Below are 20371 nucleotides of genomic sequence, written 5' to 3' on the forward strand. Positions count from 1 at the left end.
ATCACTAAGTGATGCAGATGCTCTTCCTTCACTGTGATCTTTGCTCCTGCTGTTGCAAACGTGACTTGTCACCACACCGTCCCTTCTACGCCAACTCCTAGTGGCTTTGGATAATCTGCCCAGATGTTCCCCCACACATATTGATCACCAGACAGGCACCTCCAAGCTCTTCCCCTACAAGAAATAAAATATAACGAACATGAGCTGGGGAGCCAGATGACCCGACCGCACATTGCAGAGGCTCTTACCCTTAGAGCTGTGCAATCTCAGCAAGTCACTTAACTCTCTAAATCTGTTTCACAATTGTAATAAAGTAGCTAATAGGCAGTGACATTTTTTTTTTACTGATAGCTTATGGCAGCAGCCATCAGTGTAATGTAATGGTTAAAAACAGGAACTCTGGTACCGAGCCACCTGGGTCGGGATCCTGACTACTAGTTAGGTATGGTGACCTGAGGCAACTTAGTTAACCTCTCTGTGCCTCAGTTTTCCATCTGTAAATGGGCATGCTCCTAGTTCCTATTTCATGAGGACTGAAGTAATACGTGCAAAATGTTCAGAACAGTGCGGGCCACACAGTGTTCACGAAGCATTCGCTCATCTTGCTCTGTGGCAGGCACTATTCTAAGTACTGTACACAGATCACTTTATGTCATCTTATCAATGCCTTTAGAATACAAGTGCTATTATGAGAATAATTTTACAGATGACAAAACTGCATTTAAGGGATTAAGTCACTTGCTCGTGATCCTTGGGCTGGAAAATGAGGGAGCTGAGATTTGATTTTGCATGTCTACAGCACCCTGCAAGCCCATAAATGAAGGTGTCACTGTCCTGCCTCGCAGAGCAGTTGGGAAGATTTACAGAGAAAAGTGTACTCCACGGTGCCTGGTATTCAGGCTGCTCCACACACGTTAGTGTCCTGTTAACTACTGCTGGTTGATGGACAGTAGATCACTCTGCAGTTCTATATACACAGAAACTGGCCACTTAAGACATAAGCCACCAAAACAAAAGTAACAATTTGAGGGTTTTGATGGATGCGTCTGCAAATATTTGCAATGCTGACCGGACCCAACTATCATACCCAGATTTGTGATGAGTCCATCCAACTCGCCCACAATTCATTACAACAGAAGGCTTTGCATCTATGATGCAGACATTGCTCAGCTAGTGGCACCAATGTGGCCTCCTACAGGACAGAGGCCACGCATTCTGCATTTTGTTCCCCAGCCCGTGCCTGGGAGTAGCCTCTCAGTGTGTGCAGAGCCCTGGTGCAGCGCTGGTGCAGCAGAAAGAGGCCGGGCCAGGCATCCAAAGACTTGTATTCAGGTCCCCCCAGAGCCTCCTATCAGCTGTGCGGCTTCAGGGGACTCACTTGCTTATGAGGTCTCACTGTACCTAGCTGTGAAATGAGGCGTTTTAACTTTATTTGCCTGAGAGTCCCTTCCAGCTCTGTATGCTCTACCACCAGCAAAGCACTAGGCCACTCTTATTCGCCTTATTATTCCCCACTTTCCTTCCTTTTTCTTCCTCTTTTCTTTCATTCAGCCAACATATATATATATATATATATGTCCTACCATGTGTAAGACCCTATGCCAGAAGCTGGAAACTCAGGGCAAGCAAAACAAAGACCAAAAAAAGGTAACTTAAGTGTTTGCTGATTTACTGACATAAATGTGTATATTCAATTCTAACTTGGAAACTTTTGCTACAGCATACATGCTGACTCTGCAGTTCTTATTATTCTCAATGGCATGTGTGGGAGAAATAAAGGAAGACAACGGTTAAGAAAAACCCTTCAATTCTGACAGAAACATCTACAATGATTGTGAAGGCAATTCAGGCCTCCACAGGCTTAGCCGAAACTGCCGAGGTCAGTGCAGCAGTCACCAGGTGAGACTGGCTGGTAGATACTCTGCCACGAGCTACTCCCATTCCAACTTAAAAATGTTTTAAGAAACTAAGCATATTAGTGCATTCACAATGAAGCTGGGAAAATGCATTCCTCTTTAGAGCTAGATTAACAGCATAGCAGCTCCCTGAGTGTACAGAAAGAGCAGGTGAGGCTGACAAGCAGAAACGGAGCATGTCACTCCATTTGCAGTCTCGGCATCTGCCCTGACAACAGTAGGCCAGCCAGAAACGGACACGTCTGGGAAACTCCACACTGATGTGCAAGGGCGGGGTGATGGATCACGGTAGTCTTCGTCTTTCCCTTAGAGGACAAATGAATTCAGAGAATGCTCGATTTTTAAAAAAATCTTCCCTGAAGAGTCGATTGGGGAAGCAACAGTTAGATGTGAATTTGACCAAATTTGGGGATTTGACCAAATGATGAAATAACAAGACAATGAAATAACAAGACAATGAAATAACAAGAGCCGGAAGTAAAACAGGGAGAAATGAGTGAACTGGTGTTTGAGGCGTATCAGGGTGCAGTTGGAAAATGACACTAGTGAGGAAGTTCTCAGAATTCTCCTCATACATATTAGCCAGAGATCTTGATGACAAGTTAATTAAGAGGCCTGCTATTGTTAGAACTTCCTCATTTCTCAAATACTTCAAGTCTTTTCTGAAAATGAGCATCACATTGTTGTTAAGACATAATAGGAGATTTCAATATTTACCATTTGTGAAATATCGTGCTTACTAGGCGCTCGCTGTGGCTACAATTTTATTCTGGATTTTCCCAACATGAAGAATATTCTCACCTTTAAAATTTAGAATGCATCTAAAAATACAGGAAAATGTCTTTCTCAAATGATGACATCAATAGCAACTATTTATAAAACATCTCTCCCTCGATCAGGTCTTTAGATAAAAACAAGTGCAAAGAGCGAGTCCTCATTCAGACGGAAGAACCCAAAGGTCCTGTTACCTGACTGTAGGAAACGTGTGTGTGTGTGTGTGTGTGTGTGTGTGTCAGCCATAGTTTCGGATTTGTGGGAATGCCACCTATATGAATTACTATTTCACATTTCAGAGGTTCGTCAATCTGGGTACCTATGCCTTAAAAAATTACACACACACACACATGCACACACACACACACACACATACACATACACACATAATCAAAAGCAGTAAGAAAAAATAGCTTGTCCAACAAGTTTCTGAGGCACTAGATAAAATGGAAAATAAAACAAGAATCAGTCTATTTTATATCAAATTTATAAAGTTTCTTTTTAATCATAGCCTCTAAAGATCTCAGTAGTAGGAAAAGAAGCATTTACTCCAGCTATAACTGAACATGTTACCTATTGAGCTGTTAAGTGAATTGGAAAAAGGGTGGTAGCATGTATTAGGACATAACAGTAAATCCTAGACACCAGAAAATTTAAAGGAAAAGCACCAAAAGAGTAGGTATCATCAAAAAACTACATCATATACCCACCTCAAACAGAATAATGAAGCAGGTACCATCCAAAAACCATCGTCACAATCCAACAGGTTCCAAAATGTCCCTTAAATTGACCTATTCACCTACAAATGAATGTTTATGCTGCTCTTTTTCTATCTCTACTGAATCAAGGAACTTTATTTTTCATGTATTTTAGGAGTTATTCAGAATTAATCGGTCCTTTTGTCATTTCATTGGTGGTCTCCTAAATACAGTAAAAAATATTTGGGTGGACAGGGGTGGGAAGCTCAAGAGAGAAATGAGGAAGAAAAAAAGGCAGTGAGTCACACCTGGCTTTTGTAAAGTCGTATCTAAACCTGGTCGAATTCAGGACTACATTCTAGTTAGACACAAAAGAAGAGTCACTGCTCTGTCCCTCACATCCATCTCTCTCCTCTTGAAAGAAAGCCTTAGATGTGCTTCTGGATCAAAGAGTAGAAACTGCGGGTTTTCAGTTTACAGGAGTCTGAGCAGGCAGCAGGCAGTGTGTGACCAGCTCTGCATCCTCCTCATGGAGCACCCTGCTCAGGGTTCCAAGCTCAGACCCAGCAACTGAGCTTGAGGCAACAAATCAGACCTGGAACACCAACTTTATTAACAACGAGGCAACTGTTTTTCTGAAACTGCAAAATTACTCACTTTGGGGAGGATAAAATTTATCTATATAAAAAGAAATATTCAATAATTTTTCTGAACACATTAGAGGAAAATAAAAGCAGAGCTACATTTTTGTGTGGTTGGCGTACCTCCTTGCTTACAAACTGACCCCTACCCCAAATAAGGTGAGTACACAGAGACAGTCTTGGTATCAGTCTTCGTTATGGTTTTGTGATTTCTTTGGTCTGAGAAAGATATCGGGGCTCATATTTAAACAAATGAAGGGATCAACTGAAACAATTATTTCATTTTATTTAAAGGTTTTAGAAGATGAATGGCAGAACTCACAAAAGTTCTCTAAATCATTAAAAATCACAAAGTTGAAGAACTTTCTAAAAAAGAGAATGCCAAAATAACTTGTAGAAAGATGACACCCTTTTACTCTCTTAAATTGTCAAAGAGAACAAAGAGGAGGCTGAAGATCTAAAGAATAAAGCTGTATTTATAAACATGCTAAAGAATACATTAAAACAAAAAGAATGGAGAAAAATATACCATACCTAACAGGTCAGATCCTGTGATGAATGAACATCATTTCTATGGGACTCTACAGTCCACCTCAACAAGATTCGAACAGCGAAACCCCTTGACTAAAAGCGCTTCCACACTCCCCGGAGCTGGCTCTTACAGAGTTTATCCTGCACATGGGACATGCATGCATGGAAAACACCCTGCAGAGACTCAGAACACCTGCAAACACAACACTGTTTCTCTAAATGGCACTCTTGGTCTGGAATCCAGTTGAGTGGAGGTCAACTACAACTTGGAGCTTGTCATTTTGGGGTGGGAGGGTAATCTGAAGCCAAAGGGCACACTGCTATTGCTACAGTTAATTTGTGGGACTACAAGTATATTCAATAAGCTTTTCTTCAATGCCAACTATCTGCTGAGAATTAAAGAGCAGATGAAACTTTCTAACCAATTCCAAGAATTTGTGTAATAAAAGGTAGTCATCACGGAGTTTATATATGCTCAGTTTCTTAAAGCCATAGATTTTATTAAAGAAAGAAAGTGCATGACATCAACAGATCAAGCACATGAATTCCAGATTAAATTAAGTACTTTTTCTCTTGCTTAACAACCAATCATATCCATGGGCTACAAAATGGTATCCTTGACAAAATTGTTAGTGTTCTGCACCATCAAAGAAAAGACCAATATTTTTGCCTGAATGTCCCACTAACCTTTAGCTAGAGGGAATATTTTTTAACATTCTTTAAAAAGTTTCTTTTCAAATAATTTATTAATTATAACAACTGGGGAGAGCAGTGTGAGAATCTGAATACGTCAGCCAAACGGTGAGGGCAACAAACTTCCTGTGAAACTGCTATCCTGCCTGAATTTTTACATGCTAAAAGAGCTCTTCCCCCTCAGTTCTGCAAGGGTACCCAAAATAGGACGGCATTTCTCGGCCATCACAAGTCTCAGGTCAATCTTCTCTGTTCTTCAATGTTCTGACGAAGGCTTCCGGCCCTGCAGCTCATTCCTCCGGCAACTCCGTCTTGTTCTCAATGAGCGAGATCTCCAGCACAGGCAAGAGGAGCTGAAAGGCATCCTGAATATAAGAAGCACTGTTTGATGCCTGTTGGGATTGGAAAAAAAACAGCAGTCACTTAAAAAATACACCATAAGACAGCAACAACAAAGATTAATTTTTATAAATCTAATTGAATCTGAAGCCTGGCAAATAAATAAAGGCAGACTTAACCATTTCAGTAAAGTTACATGGGAAAAGAATAATCTAACTCTTAAGATAGCATGAAAGCACAAAAAAAAAGTCAGCATTTTTGTCCAACTTGTCCATCAGAAATAACAGCCATTCTTTGGCATCCTGCTCAAATCTGGCACTCAAAGCTTATTTATTCCTTGATTGAACAGGAAGATCCTGTCATGGCATTTTACTCAATTACTCAAAGAGGATTTCACAAGCCTATAAAACCTACCCCAACAGGATTTCCAGCCCATTGTGATAATTCCTCTTTTATGGACTTAACACAATCAGTGAACATGAGCTAGGTGCTCACAAATATAAACAATATAGCTTTCAAAGAGGATACAGTGTAGATATATTTCTGTCTAGTAGAACAAACATATTTATGACAAGCCTTATGAAATCATGCTCAGATTTTGTCAGACTTCTTTTATATCTGACAAATTCTGACCTTCCAAAAGAGTAACAACAGAGTTCATTACATTAAGGTAAAATGTATACTTGCAAGGACAAGTGTTTCAAATCTGTAAGCAAGAACAACCAACTCAAAATAGCAACAGAGAACCCATATCAAGTGAGTTTACCTATTTTGAGTTTACCAATGGCAAGTACTCCTATTTAAACTTCAGCGAGACATCTGATACCGAATTTCCAAGCCAAAGAGACCTCAGAGGCTCTCCAGTTCAATCTCTCATTTTGTAAATAAGGAAACTGAGATTGCTAAGAAGGTAAATGCCTGGTGTCGGGTCACGCAGAGAAAATCAGGGAAGATCCAGGACAGGGCTAGGCTCCTGGTTTGCAAACTTCTTTCACCCATACTACTCTGCCATCTACTAAATCACACACTTACTTTTTAAAAAGTTGTTTAAGCAATCAGAATGATCTCCCTGACTGTTCAAGGTAAATTGTGCAGTTAAAAGAATTAAAGACATCTCATTGGTGGTGACTTTAAAATAATTTAAAACTAAAGTAACAGTCCAAAAGCAAAAAAAAAGTCTTTTTTAATTCATATTAACCAATTATCAAAAAAATTTTCTCCCCACCCCCAGACTTACATAAATGTTTTAAAGAAATCATCAAACATCTAAATTGTTCACACAATTAATTTATAAGATAGAGTTCTTAAAACATGGAATCCAGAAAGTGTCACCCATGGAAGCGATATAATCCATCGTGGGCTCCTCCTGAACCCCCTTTTCCGTGGATTTAAACAACCCTCTCCTCATATCTAATGGACTAAGGATTATTAAATCATGGTTACCCCTCTGACAAAACAAAGTAAATTTCTTGGCAAGAAAACGACAAACTATTCTGTTTCATTTTAATAAATCTCTCATAAACCTTAGCTCTTTAAGAAGCAATGCTTGCCTGTTTTTAGTTTTCAACCCTTCATATTTACCCGCCAGTCTCCAGAAGGTGTTTTGTTACTAAGAGTTGTCCATTAACTGCCAAACACTAGTACAAAGTAATGGTAACTTACAGTACTACTGTTTCCTGTGTACTTTACCCAGCAGCTTCATCTTTTATATTTTGTAATTAATGAGGAGGGAATATTCATCAGATATACATCATTTTGGTCATATATGCATCAATATGGCTAACCTACCAATCTCGTGAAAAAAACAAAAAAGCCAAAAAATAATGACTTAAGAAGAGTTAATACAAAATGCCCAGAAGTGAGAGACTTAAAAACAATTGCTACTAACCTCCAGAAATACTGCAGTAATTAACAGATTAAGGACGTCTGCCTTTTCTTTGGCCTAGAATAAAGGACAAAGTGGTAAATACAGCAGATTAAAAAAACAATAAACATGGTATGATCCCACTTTGAAACACGTGTGTACACACACATGCTTACACGGCATATACACACACCCATACATAAATGTAAGCACAGAAAGAGTCTGGACTGACAGAGCAAAATGTCATCTCTGGAAGTGCTTTAAATTTCCTTCTATCTTTCTGTGCTATCCAAATTGAGAAATGTATACCTTTGCAATTTTTTATTGATTTTAAAAAGTATTTTCATTTTGGAAGAGGGAACAGACATGGGACATCTGACCAAAAAACTTCAGAAAAATTTTAAAACAAAATATGCAGATATGAAGTGTGTGCTCAAAATACTCAATGGTTTTTAAGATGGCTGTTTGAAAACCACCAAAATAATGCAAATTTATTGCTCGCATGCGTTAGCGCTTACAGCTGACTAACTGGGTTCAAGTACCCTTATGAAACACATGGGAAGATTTGGCCTCAAAAGATTAACTTCAGGAAACCAAGATCTCTTTTAAAGAAAATATAAGAGGAAAAGAGAAGCTATATCATTCGGTTAGATCTGTAAGGTATAATCTGAATTCAAAAGTAAAGGAATTAAATTTGGGCCATTCTCTTAACCGAAATAAATTTAAGGACTCAGAATAACTGCTGCCACGATGACACTTATATGTACTTATTATAAAGTAATTTTTACTTCAATTGAGGTAATAACTGACATGTAATACTTTAGTGGTAGTTTCATATGTACAACATAATGATTTGGTATCTGCAAATACTACAAAATGATCACCACAGTAAGTTTAGGTAAAAAAAAAAATGTTTTCTTGTGATGAGAACTTTTAAGATCTACTCTCCACAACTTTCAAATACACAGTACAGCATTATTAACTACCATCACCATGTTGCATACTGCACCCCCATGGTCTATTTTACACCTGAAGTTTATACCTTTTGACCATCTTCATGTACTTTGCCCTCCTGCACCCCCTACATCTGGCAAGCACCAATCTGTTCTCTGTATCATGAGCTGAATTTACTACAAAGTAATTTTTATTTGCTCATTTATAATGCCCTTCACTTTATCCTAATTCACGATTACTGATTTCTGAATCATTTTCCATAGTTCATACACCCTCAATACATTTTTATAATACCTTAAAAAAAACACGTCAGCTTTAACTACAACTGTCCTACTGACTGGCATCTGCAACATACGCCCATCTGCTAGCATCTGCAGAGTTGCCAGAGCCTAAGGTGCCAGTCCTTAAACCAGAGTTGAACTTTGGGTTCTTCTTTTATCAAGGACTCCATTTCTCATACCAGTCTCAGAGAACAGCACAAAATATACTGCAGACTTTAGAGCTGCAAAAATCAGACATAAACAAGGAAATCCTAAAATTCATATAGAAAACCCTTCAAATACAAAAATAATTTTGAAAAAGAAGAACCAAGTAGGAAGACTTATACTTCTTGATTTTAAAACTGATTACAAAGCTACACTAATCAAAACAACATGGTACTGGCATAAGGATACATATGGGGGTATGGTATATATCTATGAACTAGAATTTTTTTGGTAATAAAAATTGATACAATGTGGGTGAACCTCAAGAACATAAGTGAAGAAACCAGATACAAAATGCTATATATTGTATGATCCCATTCATATTAAATATCCAGAATAGGCAAATCTATCAACAGAAAGTAGATTAGTGTTTCTTTGGGTTAGAAGAATATGGAGGGAAAGGGAATGACTGCTAATGGTATGAAGTTTTCTGGGAAATGATGAAAATAGTCTAAAATTAATTATGGCAATGGTTGCATAATTCTATAAATATATTATAAAACCACTGAATTGTACACTTGAAACGGGCAAATGTTATGGCATGTAAATTGTATCTAAATAAAGCTGTTTTAAAAAACGAAACAAAACAGACATCCGCCCACTAGCAGGCGGGCACCCTTACCCCAGCAGTTGTTAGGCAGGTGGTGAACTCTTTAGCCAGCAAGGACAGCTCTCTGCACAGCACCACGGTCATCCTGGGAAAGGAGGGGGAAATGTCAGGAGGGCTCCTTTTTCGCTTTTCTTTCTCTCTGTGTTCTAATAAACTACACCTAACAACTGCCAGAAGAAAACAAATCACTACTCCTGGAACTAAATGTGGAAGAAGAAAGCTTTCAAAGGGAGTAAATGTGCCTGAGTCAGCTGCCTGATGAATTTGAGGGCCCACGTGAGTAAGCATTCAGGCAGCAGGAAGAGGAGGTTCTCTCCTTGGAAAAACATTTTCCTACAAAATCCTCTAGAAAGTCATCTACTTCCAAGTTAAATCAAAGAAAATAACTAAAATACATTTTAAGGAGACAAGATGATGCTTAAAAGATCCTACATTCCATTTAGAAATATAGTTAAAATACGCATTCATTCAACAAGTATCTTTTGGAAGTTGTCTTTGTGCCTGACTCTTAAGTCCTGGGGATGGATCAGTAAATAAGCAAAGTCCAAATTTTCACGGATTCTAACTCACTTGCTAATTAAAGGGAAGACTATATATATACACACACAAGGATGGATGTGTGTATGTGTTTATATACACACATATATACTATACATATAAACATGCACACATCCATATACCCATACACACACACACACACACTGGGTGGTGATATGAGCTAAGAAAACAAAGCAAGCGAAGGATTAGAAAAGAGTAGAAGGCACTGGTTTAGACTGGGTGGTGAAAGGAAGCAGCACGGAGTGGAAACCTGAATTCAGTGAGGGAGTGAGTCACGAATAGAAGGGCATTCCAAGCAGTAGAAATAGCCATTTTTCCACAGAGCAGGCTGCTCTGGGGTTCTGAGTCCCCCATCCTCAGGGTGTTCAAGACAAAGCCAGGCATCTCTTTGTGAGATGTTACAGAGGGGCATCAAAACTGCAGGTGAAAAAGAGGCCTGGAGGACATCAAAGTCCCCTCCCAATTATAGCGTACTGGACACTCTCTCACACGTCTTTCCAGTGGAAATTCTCGTTATTCAATTAAGAGATTTATTTAAAAGTAGTAGTTCTCCTTTTCCCTGCTTTGACTACATAAATTCTATTACTATTTTTTATTTATTATTTTTAGACAGAGGGGAAGGGAAAGAAAGAAACATCAATGAGTGGTTGCCTCTCACACGCACCCCACCAGGAACATGGCCTGCAACCCAGGCATGTGCCCTGACTGGGAATCAAACCAGCGACCCTTTGATTCACAGGCTGGCATTCAATCCACTGAGCCATACCAGCCAGGGATATTTTTGAAATTTTTGTTAAATCACCAATATAGTGGGGAAAAAAAGGGTTTAACTCCTACTCTGGATAACCTGGGCAGATTACTTCTCTTGAGTCTGTACTTCTTCACATTTAAAGCTTTACTGATCATCTAAGGTTGTTATAAAAATTAGAAATGATACATATAAATGCCTTAGCATGGTACCTGGCATATACTTAGCACTCAGTAACTTAATTATCCAGAATTAAGATTCTTAAAACTGTTTTCTGCTTTTACTTATATAAAATCCTATTCCTACTAAGGCTAACAATCTGAGAAGAACTAATTTTCAAAGTAAAACGTAGTTAATAAAAAGGGCAGAATTATAATGTAGACTTAATGGCTCAGTAAAAAGAAATACCATCCTTGGCTACATACTAACTAAAACCCAAAATGAGCAAACATCTAATATGTGAATGATACAGTATGAATAGCATTGCATCTTGTTGAAAGCTTCTAAAATTTTGGAAATAAGCCAAGAAAACTTTCAGCAATTTGTAACATTTAGAGGGATACTTATTACTTACTGGGAAAGGGTTCTGCTTCTTTCTATAGCTGTCACTTCCTGTTCCCGGCCATGCAGAACCAGAGCTGCTGTTTTGTGGAACAGTTCGATAAAGCAGGCAGTCAGCTCTGCTAGGCTCCGGATTGCAAATGCATGGATGTCCTGGACGGCAAAACAAAGCAAAGCACAGGTTTCTTTCTTTTTATTTTTTTAATCTTTTCTTTTTTAACCACCTTGTTTCTCTCATACTGAAAGATTTAGTGTCTTGACACCCTTCAGTAAACCTCTTCCTCTTACATAGTAGTAACGTGACTTTACATCTGGACTCACAGCTGCAAAAACAGAGGCTGCCCTGAAGTCAGGTGTGACCATGTGACTAAGTTTTCACCAAAAGATTTAAAGTGTCCTGTGGCGGCTTCTGGAAAGCGTCAGGACACCACACATGTACCCTCTGTCTCTTTCTTCACCCCTTCCTTCCATCCTAGAGTTGGGAACTAAGACGGTGTACTCTTGGAAAACAAGGTAGAAATCATGGATGGCAGAGCAACAAAATGCAGAGCGCTTTAGGTCCCTGACCCCTGACTGCAATACCCCCATCCCAAAACTTTAAAAAAGGGGAAAAAACCCCACAAAAACCTTAATTGCTTTGGTTACCTCTATTGAATTTTCATCGATTTGTTCAGTTCTTTCTCCTTGCAACTGTTTTTCTCCTTCCTTCTCTTCTAATGGCTTCTCCAGAGATGTCCTGATCCATTCATAGGCTGTATTTCTTGCCTGAATAGAAAAAATGAGTACTATTCATCAATAATTCAATTCAGCTCACCAAGATTGCTGTGCACTGACCAAGAACATGTTGGCATCATGAAATCCAGTCCTTCTGTTTACAACATCCAGCTTTTTAGTACTTCACTTACTAGATCCCTCTCCAACACTTAACCACTGCTGTCCACTCATGGCTTCCTGAGTTCCCTAATCCTTTCGCTTTTTTTGAAACTGAGCTATAACTTACATACAGTACAGTGCACAAATCCTCAGAGCACAACTCAACAACTGTTTACATGTGTATATGGCTATGCATCTGTGACCTCGATCAAGATAAAACATTTTCATCCTCCTAGCAGGTCCTCCAAACCCCTTCCTAGTCAATACCGCTCAAAGGGAGTCTTCCTCACCCTATCGAAAAGTAACCATCCTTCTGTCTCACTATAAATTAATTTTATGTCTCTTAAAATGCATGTAAATGGAATCATAAGTATGTTCTAATTTGTGCCTGGTTTCTTATGCACAACATACTGCCTGTTAGATTTATCCACATAACTGCTGCATGCATCAGCAGTTCATGTTTATTTATTGCTGTGTAGTATTTCATTTTATACATAACACCACAATTTACCCATTCTGATGATGGACCTCTGGGATGTTTCTAGCTTCCTTTAACTTTTGTAATACTACTGTCTTCTGGTTCTTCCCCCACCCTTATGAGCATTCCTCCTCAGTCCCTTGTACGTCCTGACCCCCTTCGGCAGTCCCTTACCCACCGGTGTTACCTGGAGCCCTGGCCTTGGCTCTTGTCTCACCCTAATCCTCCTCCCCACCCACCCAAATGCAGTGATTTTGACTGTTCCCTACCTGCTGCTGACTCCTAAATCCTCAATTCCAGCACTGACCTCTCCTGAAAACAACAGATTCCAACTGCCTGCTGGACTGATGTATCTGGATATTCTACAGGCATCTCCCATATAACATGTACAAAATTTGAGTTGCCTTTCTCTCCCAAAGTTTTTAACACTCTTTTACTCCCCAGAGCTTTAGAGGAACAAACATATATTGGTCACCCAAGCCAACATATGTGAGCCACCCAAATTCTTTCCTTCCCAGTCAGTCACCAAGATGGTCTGATTTTACTCTACATACTTCTCCAATCAGCCCCTCCTCTTTCTCTCTATTCCTGCTTAAAATCAGATCCCCTTTGGGGCAACAGCACTCTGATTGGTCTCCCTGCTTCTGGTCTGGTTCATCTTAAATCCATCTTCTACAATGCCACCAGTGATTCTACGTAAGCCCAGAGCTGATTGTCTCTTCCCTTCAATGAACGGCTCCTCATCAGGTAGATCACATTCTTTCACGTGATTTTAAACCCTGAATCTCCAGCTTCATCTCTTACCACTTCTCCTTGATGATCTGATAGGAATGCCCTATAACATGTCTTTTCTTTGTTCACCTATCCTCTTGGTCCAGAATGTCCTTCCCATTTTCTTCCCTCCTAAATCAGGATAGCTCTTAATTTTCTTTATTTTTTAAAAAAGTAATCTTTATTGTATTTTTTTCCATTACTAATTAGTTCCCTTTCACCCTCCTCCCTACAGCAATCACCACATTGTTATCCATGTCCATGAGTCCTTTTCCCTTTTTGCTCAGTCCCTCCACTCAAACGTCATCTCTTCCAGGTAACATTCAAGGGCTTTCCAGGAGACTGGCCATCTAAACAACTCTTCCTTGTATGTCCACAGTCCTCTGAGCATCCCTTCATTAGTACTCACTAAAATACATGGACATTTACCATGGGACTATCTCCTTAACAAACCACCTACATTATCAGAGAATAGCGGCAGAGTGTCTTAGTTGGATATGCACACCCAGTGCCTGGCACACTGCAGAGAACAGGTACTCTTTGTACCTAACCAGCTTCCACATCCCCTTTCTTTTGGTAGTAGGCTCTACATTTTTCTCAGCCCATGTGGTATGGGTGGGGCTGCTTCCATCCTCTGCCTCCAAGGGTTGACAAACAACTCATGTTTAGCTACTAACAATATTAATCCCCAGCCCAGTGATTATTAGTTCATGGATGAAAAAGTGACCTAAGCCAGGTGAGTGGGCATCAGCCTGAGGACATCTGATAAAATTACTGGGAAGGGGAAATCTTTCTGTTGCAGTTACTCAATGGGAAAAAGTTACCCTGAGGCTTTCAGTAGTCATCTTATAAACGTGTGGAAAAGCTTCCCTAACAACAAAGCCAAACAAGAAAGCAGGTCAAGAGACGGAGACGGACAGGCTTCTGGGCAGAGGGCCATACCTGATGCCAGTCTTGCCCCTTGATTTTAGATTTGAGCTAATAAATGCCCTGTTTTGCTTAAGCCAGTCTGACTTGAGTTTCTGTCATTTGCAACTTAGAGAGTCCTGGTTTCTAAGGAAATGTTTATTATAATTAAATGAAGGCATCCACTTGAGTAACTTATAGACAGAATGTGTTCAGAGGTGTAACCAGGCAACAGGCATCCAGAGAACACTTTGAGAATATTCCAACTGAGAACTGAAGGGATCTCAGTTTTTATTACAGACACAGCATTAGGGCTGAGCCTTTAAAGTGGGGCTACCAGCTGTCCCTGGCGAGGAGGCAATGGATACCTGGTGTTAACTGGTCCCAAAATGTTTCTGGAGAGCGGGAGAGGAGGGTGAAGAGGCAGCAGGCAGCCCAAGATCCAGTTAAACGTCCCATTAGCTGATACTAGCATATAAACTATGTGGGTGCTGCTCTGGGAACAGGCTTTGCCTGAAGTCCCTCCAAGTTCCAGATGTGTAAAGACAGCTCAGGTACCACCACCTAAGACCAAGGCCTAGGCCATGGGACTCTCTTATTTCCACAACCTAAATGGTCATTACCTGAGTCCTTGGGCTCTAGGAAATGGCAACCTCTAGCTTCCTAAGGGCTGGGGCCACAGTCCTGAATGTTCTCTGAAACATTCAGAGTGCTGCAAACAGTTAAAACCTCAACAGAAGCTGGCCCATTGGTATCATGAAGGCTGGTGAGCACTGCCAACTTTAGCTGACCAACTCTGTGACCTAATTTAAACTTTCAGACAACCAAAGCACACGAAATAAAAACAGGTGAGGAATGGCACATGTGTGTGTTCCGGGGGAATGGGAGGGGGTGTGGATGTGAGTTTAGCATGCTAATCTGTGAGAGCAGGAAGCAGGCAGAAACTCAGAATATACCCTCAATTTTGGTGACATCCTCGCTAGGAATTTACAGCCTTACCTTCTTTATCCACTGAATCCATGCAAGTAAAAAATGAAAAAGAAAATCACCAAGAAATAACCACTTACCCTGGCAAGTTTCTCTGGTTTGGAGGAGACGTGAAGCTGGGAAAATAGCTCTGTTATCTCTTTGGTAAAGTCTTCATCCCCTAAAAAAAAAAAAAAAAAAAGAAAGAAAAGTCCCATAAAAACACTGTAGAAAAAGACAGGGGAGTGAGGATCATGGGGACAGGAAGGGTGGGGCAAGAAGAAGACAAGAAGAGGAGTGGTAGGAGCAGTAGTATTAATAGCAGTATAATAATAGCAGTAATTATGAGCATGGTGCTTTAGTGCTTATAGAATTCTGATAAATATATCAATGAATTCTTGAAATGGACTTACAAAAAGTGTGTCATTATCCCATTTTTGAGATGAAGAAACTAGAACTTGAAGAGGTTTATTTGTTTCCCATAAATCTCATAACAAATTAGGAGTCAAATTTTGGCCTTTCTACCCCAAGTTCAAATCCTGTGCTCTTTGTATTACATCCCGGAAGTATAAATGGACCACTAGTGAAGGCAGGGTCCTAAGCAAGTACTATGCATGTGCTTCCAAGGAAGTGTCCCAATATAAATCCTAAATTGCAACAAAAGGAAATCAGTACAAGTTGAGTTAGGAGAATGGAAAGAGTTTCAGGCACAGAAAACAAGTACAAAGATCCAAGGTGAAGGAAAGCATGGTTAGACGTTTAATATGGTTGGGAGTATCTTTTTTTTCTTTTTTAAGACTTTATTTATTTACTTTTAGACAGAGGGGAAGGGTGGGAGAGAGGGAAACTTCATGTGTGTGTTTGCCTCTGGTACACCTCCTACTGGGAACCTGGACTGCAACCTGGGCATGTGCCCTGACTAGGAATCAAATCAACGACCCTTTGGTTCACAGGCCAGCATTCAATCCACTGAGCCACACCACCCAGGGCTTGGGAATGTCTTAATATAAGAGAAAGAACAAGGGTAAAGTGAAGCTAGGAAGGTAAGCAGGATCCAGGTAATATGGGGCCTTATAAATCATGCTGAGGAACTCAAACTTTTAATTAAGGGAATGAGGAGCCACTGAATGATTTTAAACATAGACAGATATGTCCTATTTAAATTTTAGAAAGGTCAACTTTGGCTCCTGGGGGTGAGGGGTGGACTGAAAGGGGAACAGGAAGGGAGGCAAGAAGGCTAAGGTGACAATCCAGAATGCAGGTGAAAAATAATGGTGGATAAAAACAAAGAGGAAAGAGACTCCACAATGTTGAAAGGATGGTAAGGATGCTGCTGGAATAGGCCTGGTGGGAGACGATGGGGAACACGGGATACTCACATTATGGAAACGTACATGTAAACAGGTGAGTCAAGATCAAAAACAACACACACAAACAAATGGCAGAAAATGGTCTTCTCCACCCTTTTCATCTAAATCCTATCCAATATCCCCTTTGAAGCTCAGCCCAAGGCTTCTCTGTACTACAGAATGCATACTACAGAATGCAGAGAGAACTCTTATACACAGAAATCTCCTAGCACTAACAATCTGTATGAGTCTTTCTTAGGCACCAACCTCACGGTTTATCAGGGCCAATTACTACTGCTTCAGAGCAGCTTTTTCTTCAAAATCCTTAGGGTAAAAAAATCCTATCTTGGCTCTTCTCTCTCCATCTGCCATTCTTCTGTCCTTCTCTTGGCAGTTAAGGCAGAGAAGTCAAATGGCTTGGTGGTCCCGGGTATAACGGCTTTGGGAAAAGCTGATCTCACTAAACGATACTACCGTAACTGACAGAACTCACAGAAGCAACTCCTAGCCGTATCTGTCTAAAAGTATGAAACCTGATTCTTAGGCAGGCATTTTGTTTTCCCAGCTAAGCTCAAATTTATGTGAGTGCAAGGGATGAATCTGAATCTACACTAGGATACATGCACCCAAAGGGGGTGGATGTATAATCACAAAATAATCCAGTAGAGGACAAGGAGAAAAATATGAAACTTTAATTTACAGACATTTATCTCATTCTTTTAGAAATTCTATTTTAGGGTATACTTTAGAATGTAAATAATATATTATTATAGTATTAAATGTGTATAATTTATAAATATTGAAATATCTAAGTGCTCAAAAAGCTCTTACTGCTAAGAGTTGATGAAAAAATGTTTGGAGACCATTGTCATGTATTCCCCCACAGGCCTGAGCATGAAAAGCAGCTGTTGCACTAGAATAAAAGTATACAAGGATGGAAAGGAGACAGGGCCAGTGCTTTGGAGGGACTCAGGAGACAGGCTAACATCTCCCTTCCAAACATGTCTCCTTTTCCCCACATGTCTCCTTCCAAAGCGAAATGATCAGCTGCATAAAACAGGGGCAAGGGCTATAGGCTGATGGATATAAAGATGGCCAATGTCACCAGAACCAGCTTCTGTGGTTTTCTCTCCCCTCTGCTGCCACCACTTCTTTTTTTATCCACTTCATTGAGATATAATTAAATACCGAGGCTGCATTCTCAACCAAATTCACTGGGGAGGGCTGTTAGGAACAGGGGCACGCAGCACTCCACGGCCATTTTTGCAGAGCCCTGATCTCTGGCAAATGGACTGAAGAGAAAAATATCACAGAACACAAATCGATCTGTTTGAAATCTCCTTAGAGTCCTCTAAATGGTCTTTAAAGATCAAGATTTCTGATTACTATGCAAAAGCCAGATGTTGACTAAGTTGAACAAATATTGTTAACAGCACTATGTACAAACAACTTAAGTTTATAAATAACTAGGGATTGTCACACCAGGCCTTGGTTAGGAACACTAAAGAAACTCAAGCAAATAAAAATTAATTTATGGGTTTCCCACTAAGTGAGACTTTTAAAATGCAGATCTCTATGTACTGGGTCCAGCAAAAATAATGCCCCTTTTTTATTACAAAATCTTTTATTATAAAATAATAAGCATGTAATTCTACAATATGACAATATCATACTCAAGCACACCACATGACATTTTAGGTAAATGTTCAAATTAAAACTATAAATCATTACATCCATATTATTACCCTACCAACCACACTCAAGCAGGCCTTACTTCTCTCAGACCCTGTATTTATGCCATCCTAATAATAAAAATAATATCCATCATTTATCGAGTGCTTATTATGTAGCACAAATTACGTATAACATTTCATTTAGTCCTTATAACAATCTGAGAGGAATTAGTATCCTTTTCTTACGGTTGAAGTAACAGAAACTCAGTGTTAAGTAACTTCTCAATGCTGCATGGCTTAGTAAATGGTAGATCTGGATTTTGAACCCAGGCCTAAGCCCAGCTTTCATCCCCCATGCTTGAGGTATTGTCTTCTCAATACCCCAAGGCAGTTTCAAAAGTTTACTTTCAAAAACCACTTCTTATCAGGATTCTGTAACCAACCAGTCTGACTTCTTAGAACACAGCACAGAACACAAATGGGAACAAAAAAGAAAAATCCATCTGAGTCCAGAATCCACACATTCTTCAACTTTACTTCATCTCTCACAAGAAAGATCCTAAGATTGTCACCCACAGCACTCTGCTTCTAACACACTATTTAAATAAAAGGAGTTATCTGGTTTTCCACTCGTAACAGACTAGAAATAGAAAATGAGGTTTAGAGAAGAGAATCAGAGGCAAGCTCAATAATAGTGAAGAGAATTTTAAAATGGGCAGGTAAATGCACAGAAGGAAATAACAATGCACAATTTTTAAAAAACAAAGGCATTTCTAAAAGTATAGCAGTTTATGAGAATTTAACTTAGCAGATCTGAAACCTTTTGGTCTCCAGACCCCTTTACACTCTTAAAACTTTCTCAGAACCCCAAATACTCTTTTTTAATGTATATTATATATCAAATCAACATGTATCATTTTAAAATTTCAAACTAAAATGTTTGAAGTATTTATTAATTCATTAAAATAACAATAAACCCACTACTCATTAACACAAATATACTTTTAAAAATAATTAACATACTTTTTAAGAATATTATATTTTCCAAAAGAAGGAAAATTTCAGTGATACAAATGCCATGTTTTAAATCTTTGCAAAACTCTTTAATGTTTAATTTACAGACAGGTCTTTAAATCTTTGTTACATTCAGTCTGCTACAACAATATGTTGTTCTGTGGAGAAGCTACAGAGTCTGGGGGTAGAGGGCTGTCATGGGGACACACACACAATGCCAGCTGCTCACGACAATGTCTAGTCAAGGGGCAAGGCTACAGAGAATTTGCATGAAAATACTAAATGAAAAAAGTAAAATCAGGCTAGTGTAGTTAGAGAGAAAGTAATTTATTTTAAAGGCAATACAGTGCATTTAAACACACTACATACATCTTCCCACTCACATGCTGGCTTTTCCTATTACCTTTTTTCTCTTCCTCCTCTTCCTCAGAGAACTCTTCTAGGGAAAATGCTTCTTTCAGTTGATCCAATTCAAGTTTCAGAGTCTCTAATTCTTCTCCACTTAGAGAATTAAGAATAGATTTCACCTGAATCAATATAACATAAAAGAATAAGTTGTGGGAATATAAAAGAAGAAGAAAAACATTCTCAAATGAAGAAGAGGCTATAGATCAAATTAAAATCAAATTATGAGCTCACTAGCCAACACAATCTATTCCTTAAGAACCTCAATACAAGCTGGTCATTACAGAAAGGTAGAATTTGTACTTCCAAAAATAATATAAGGCAGAAATGTCTGCAAATTATTAGTGCTTAACAATGGCTTAGAAATTAGGGGGGAAATAAAAGTCTTGAATTAATTAAAAGCTAACAGCGAACTATATCCAAATTGGCAGCTTAAGCCAAAAAAACTTAAAAAAAAAAAGACCAAAGTGAAGAAAAAATAACAAATGTGCTATTAAGACTTCTTTGTTAATTTTTCCCTTTTTTGTTTAAATTTAGAGAAATAACACTTGACTCATTCTGTTC

General features: G+C 39.1%; 1 protein-coding gene and 1 long non-coding RNA gene across 5 annotated transcripts in view; one reads left to right on the forward strand and one right to left on the reverse strand.

Annotated features, from left to right (window-relative positions):
* Positions 1–4290: 4290 nt before the first annotated feature.
* The window catches only part of FAM114A2 (family with sequence similarity 114 member A2), a 28900-nt gene continuing 12819 nt past the window's right edge, over positions 4291–20371 (reverse strand). For 3 of the 4 annotated variants that reach the window (XM_036014210.1, XM_036014209.1, XM_036014208.1), the window contains exons 8-14: positions 19806–19929; positions 15468–15547; positions 12018–12137; positions 11386–11525; positions 9518–9590; positions 7481–7534; positions 4291–5645 (exon numbers count right to left, since the gene is read on the reverse strand). In XM_036014210.1, the coding sequence (XP_035870103.1) occupies positions 5544–5645; positions 7481–7534; positions 9518–9590; positions 11386–11525; positions 12018–12137; positions 15468–15547; positions 19806–19929 (693 nt within the window). In that variant the 3' untranslated portion in view covers positions 4291–5543. The remainder of the gene's footprint in view (positions 5646–7480; positions 7535–9517; positions 9591–11385; positions 11526–12017; positions 12138–15467; positions 15548–19805; positions 19930–20371) is intronic. The other variant, XM_028528309.2, reaches the window with a different exon arrangement.
* Positions 5510–8324, forward strand: LOC118497940. Its single transcript, XR_004900459.1, has 3 exons — positions 5510–5647; positions 6076–6079; positions 7487–8324. It is a non-coding gene; the product is annotated as an uncharacterized LOC118497940 (long non-coding RNA).

Source organism: Phyllostomus discolor, chromosome 13, assembly GCF_004126475.2.
Source record: "Phyllostomus discolor isolate MPI-MPIP mPhyDis1 chromosome 13, mPhyDis1.pri.v3, whole genome shotgun sequence".
Lineage (NCBI taxonomy): Eukaryota > Metazoa > Chordata > Mammalia > Chiroptera > Phyllostomidae > Phyllostomus > Phyllostomus discolor.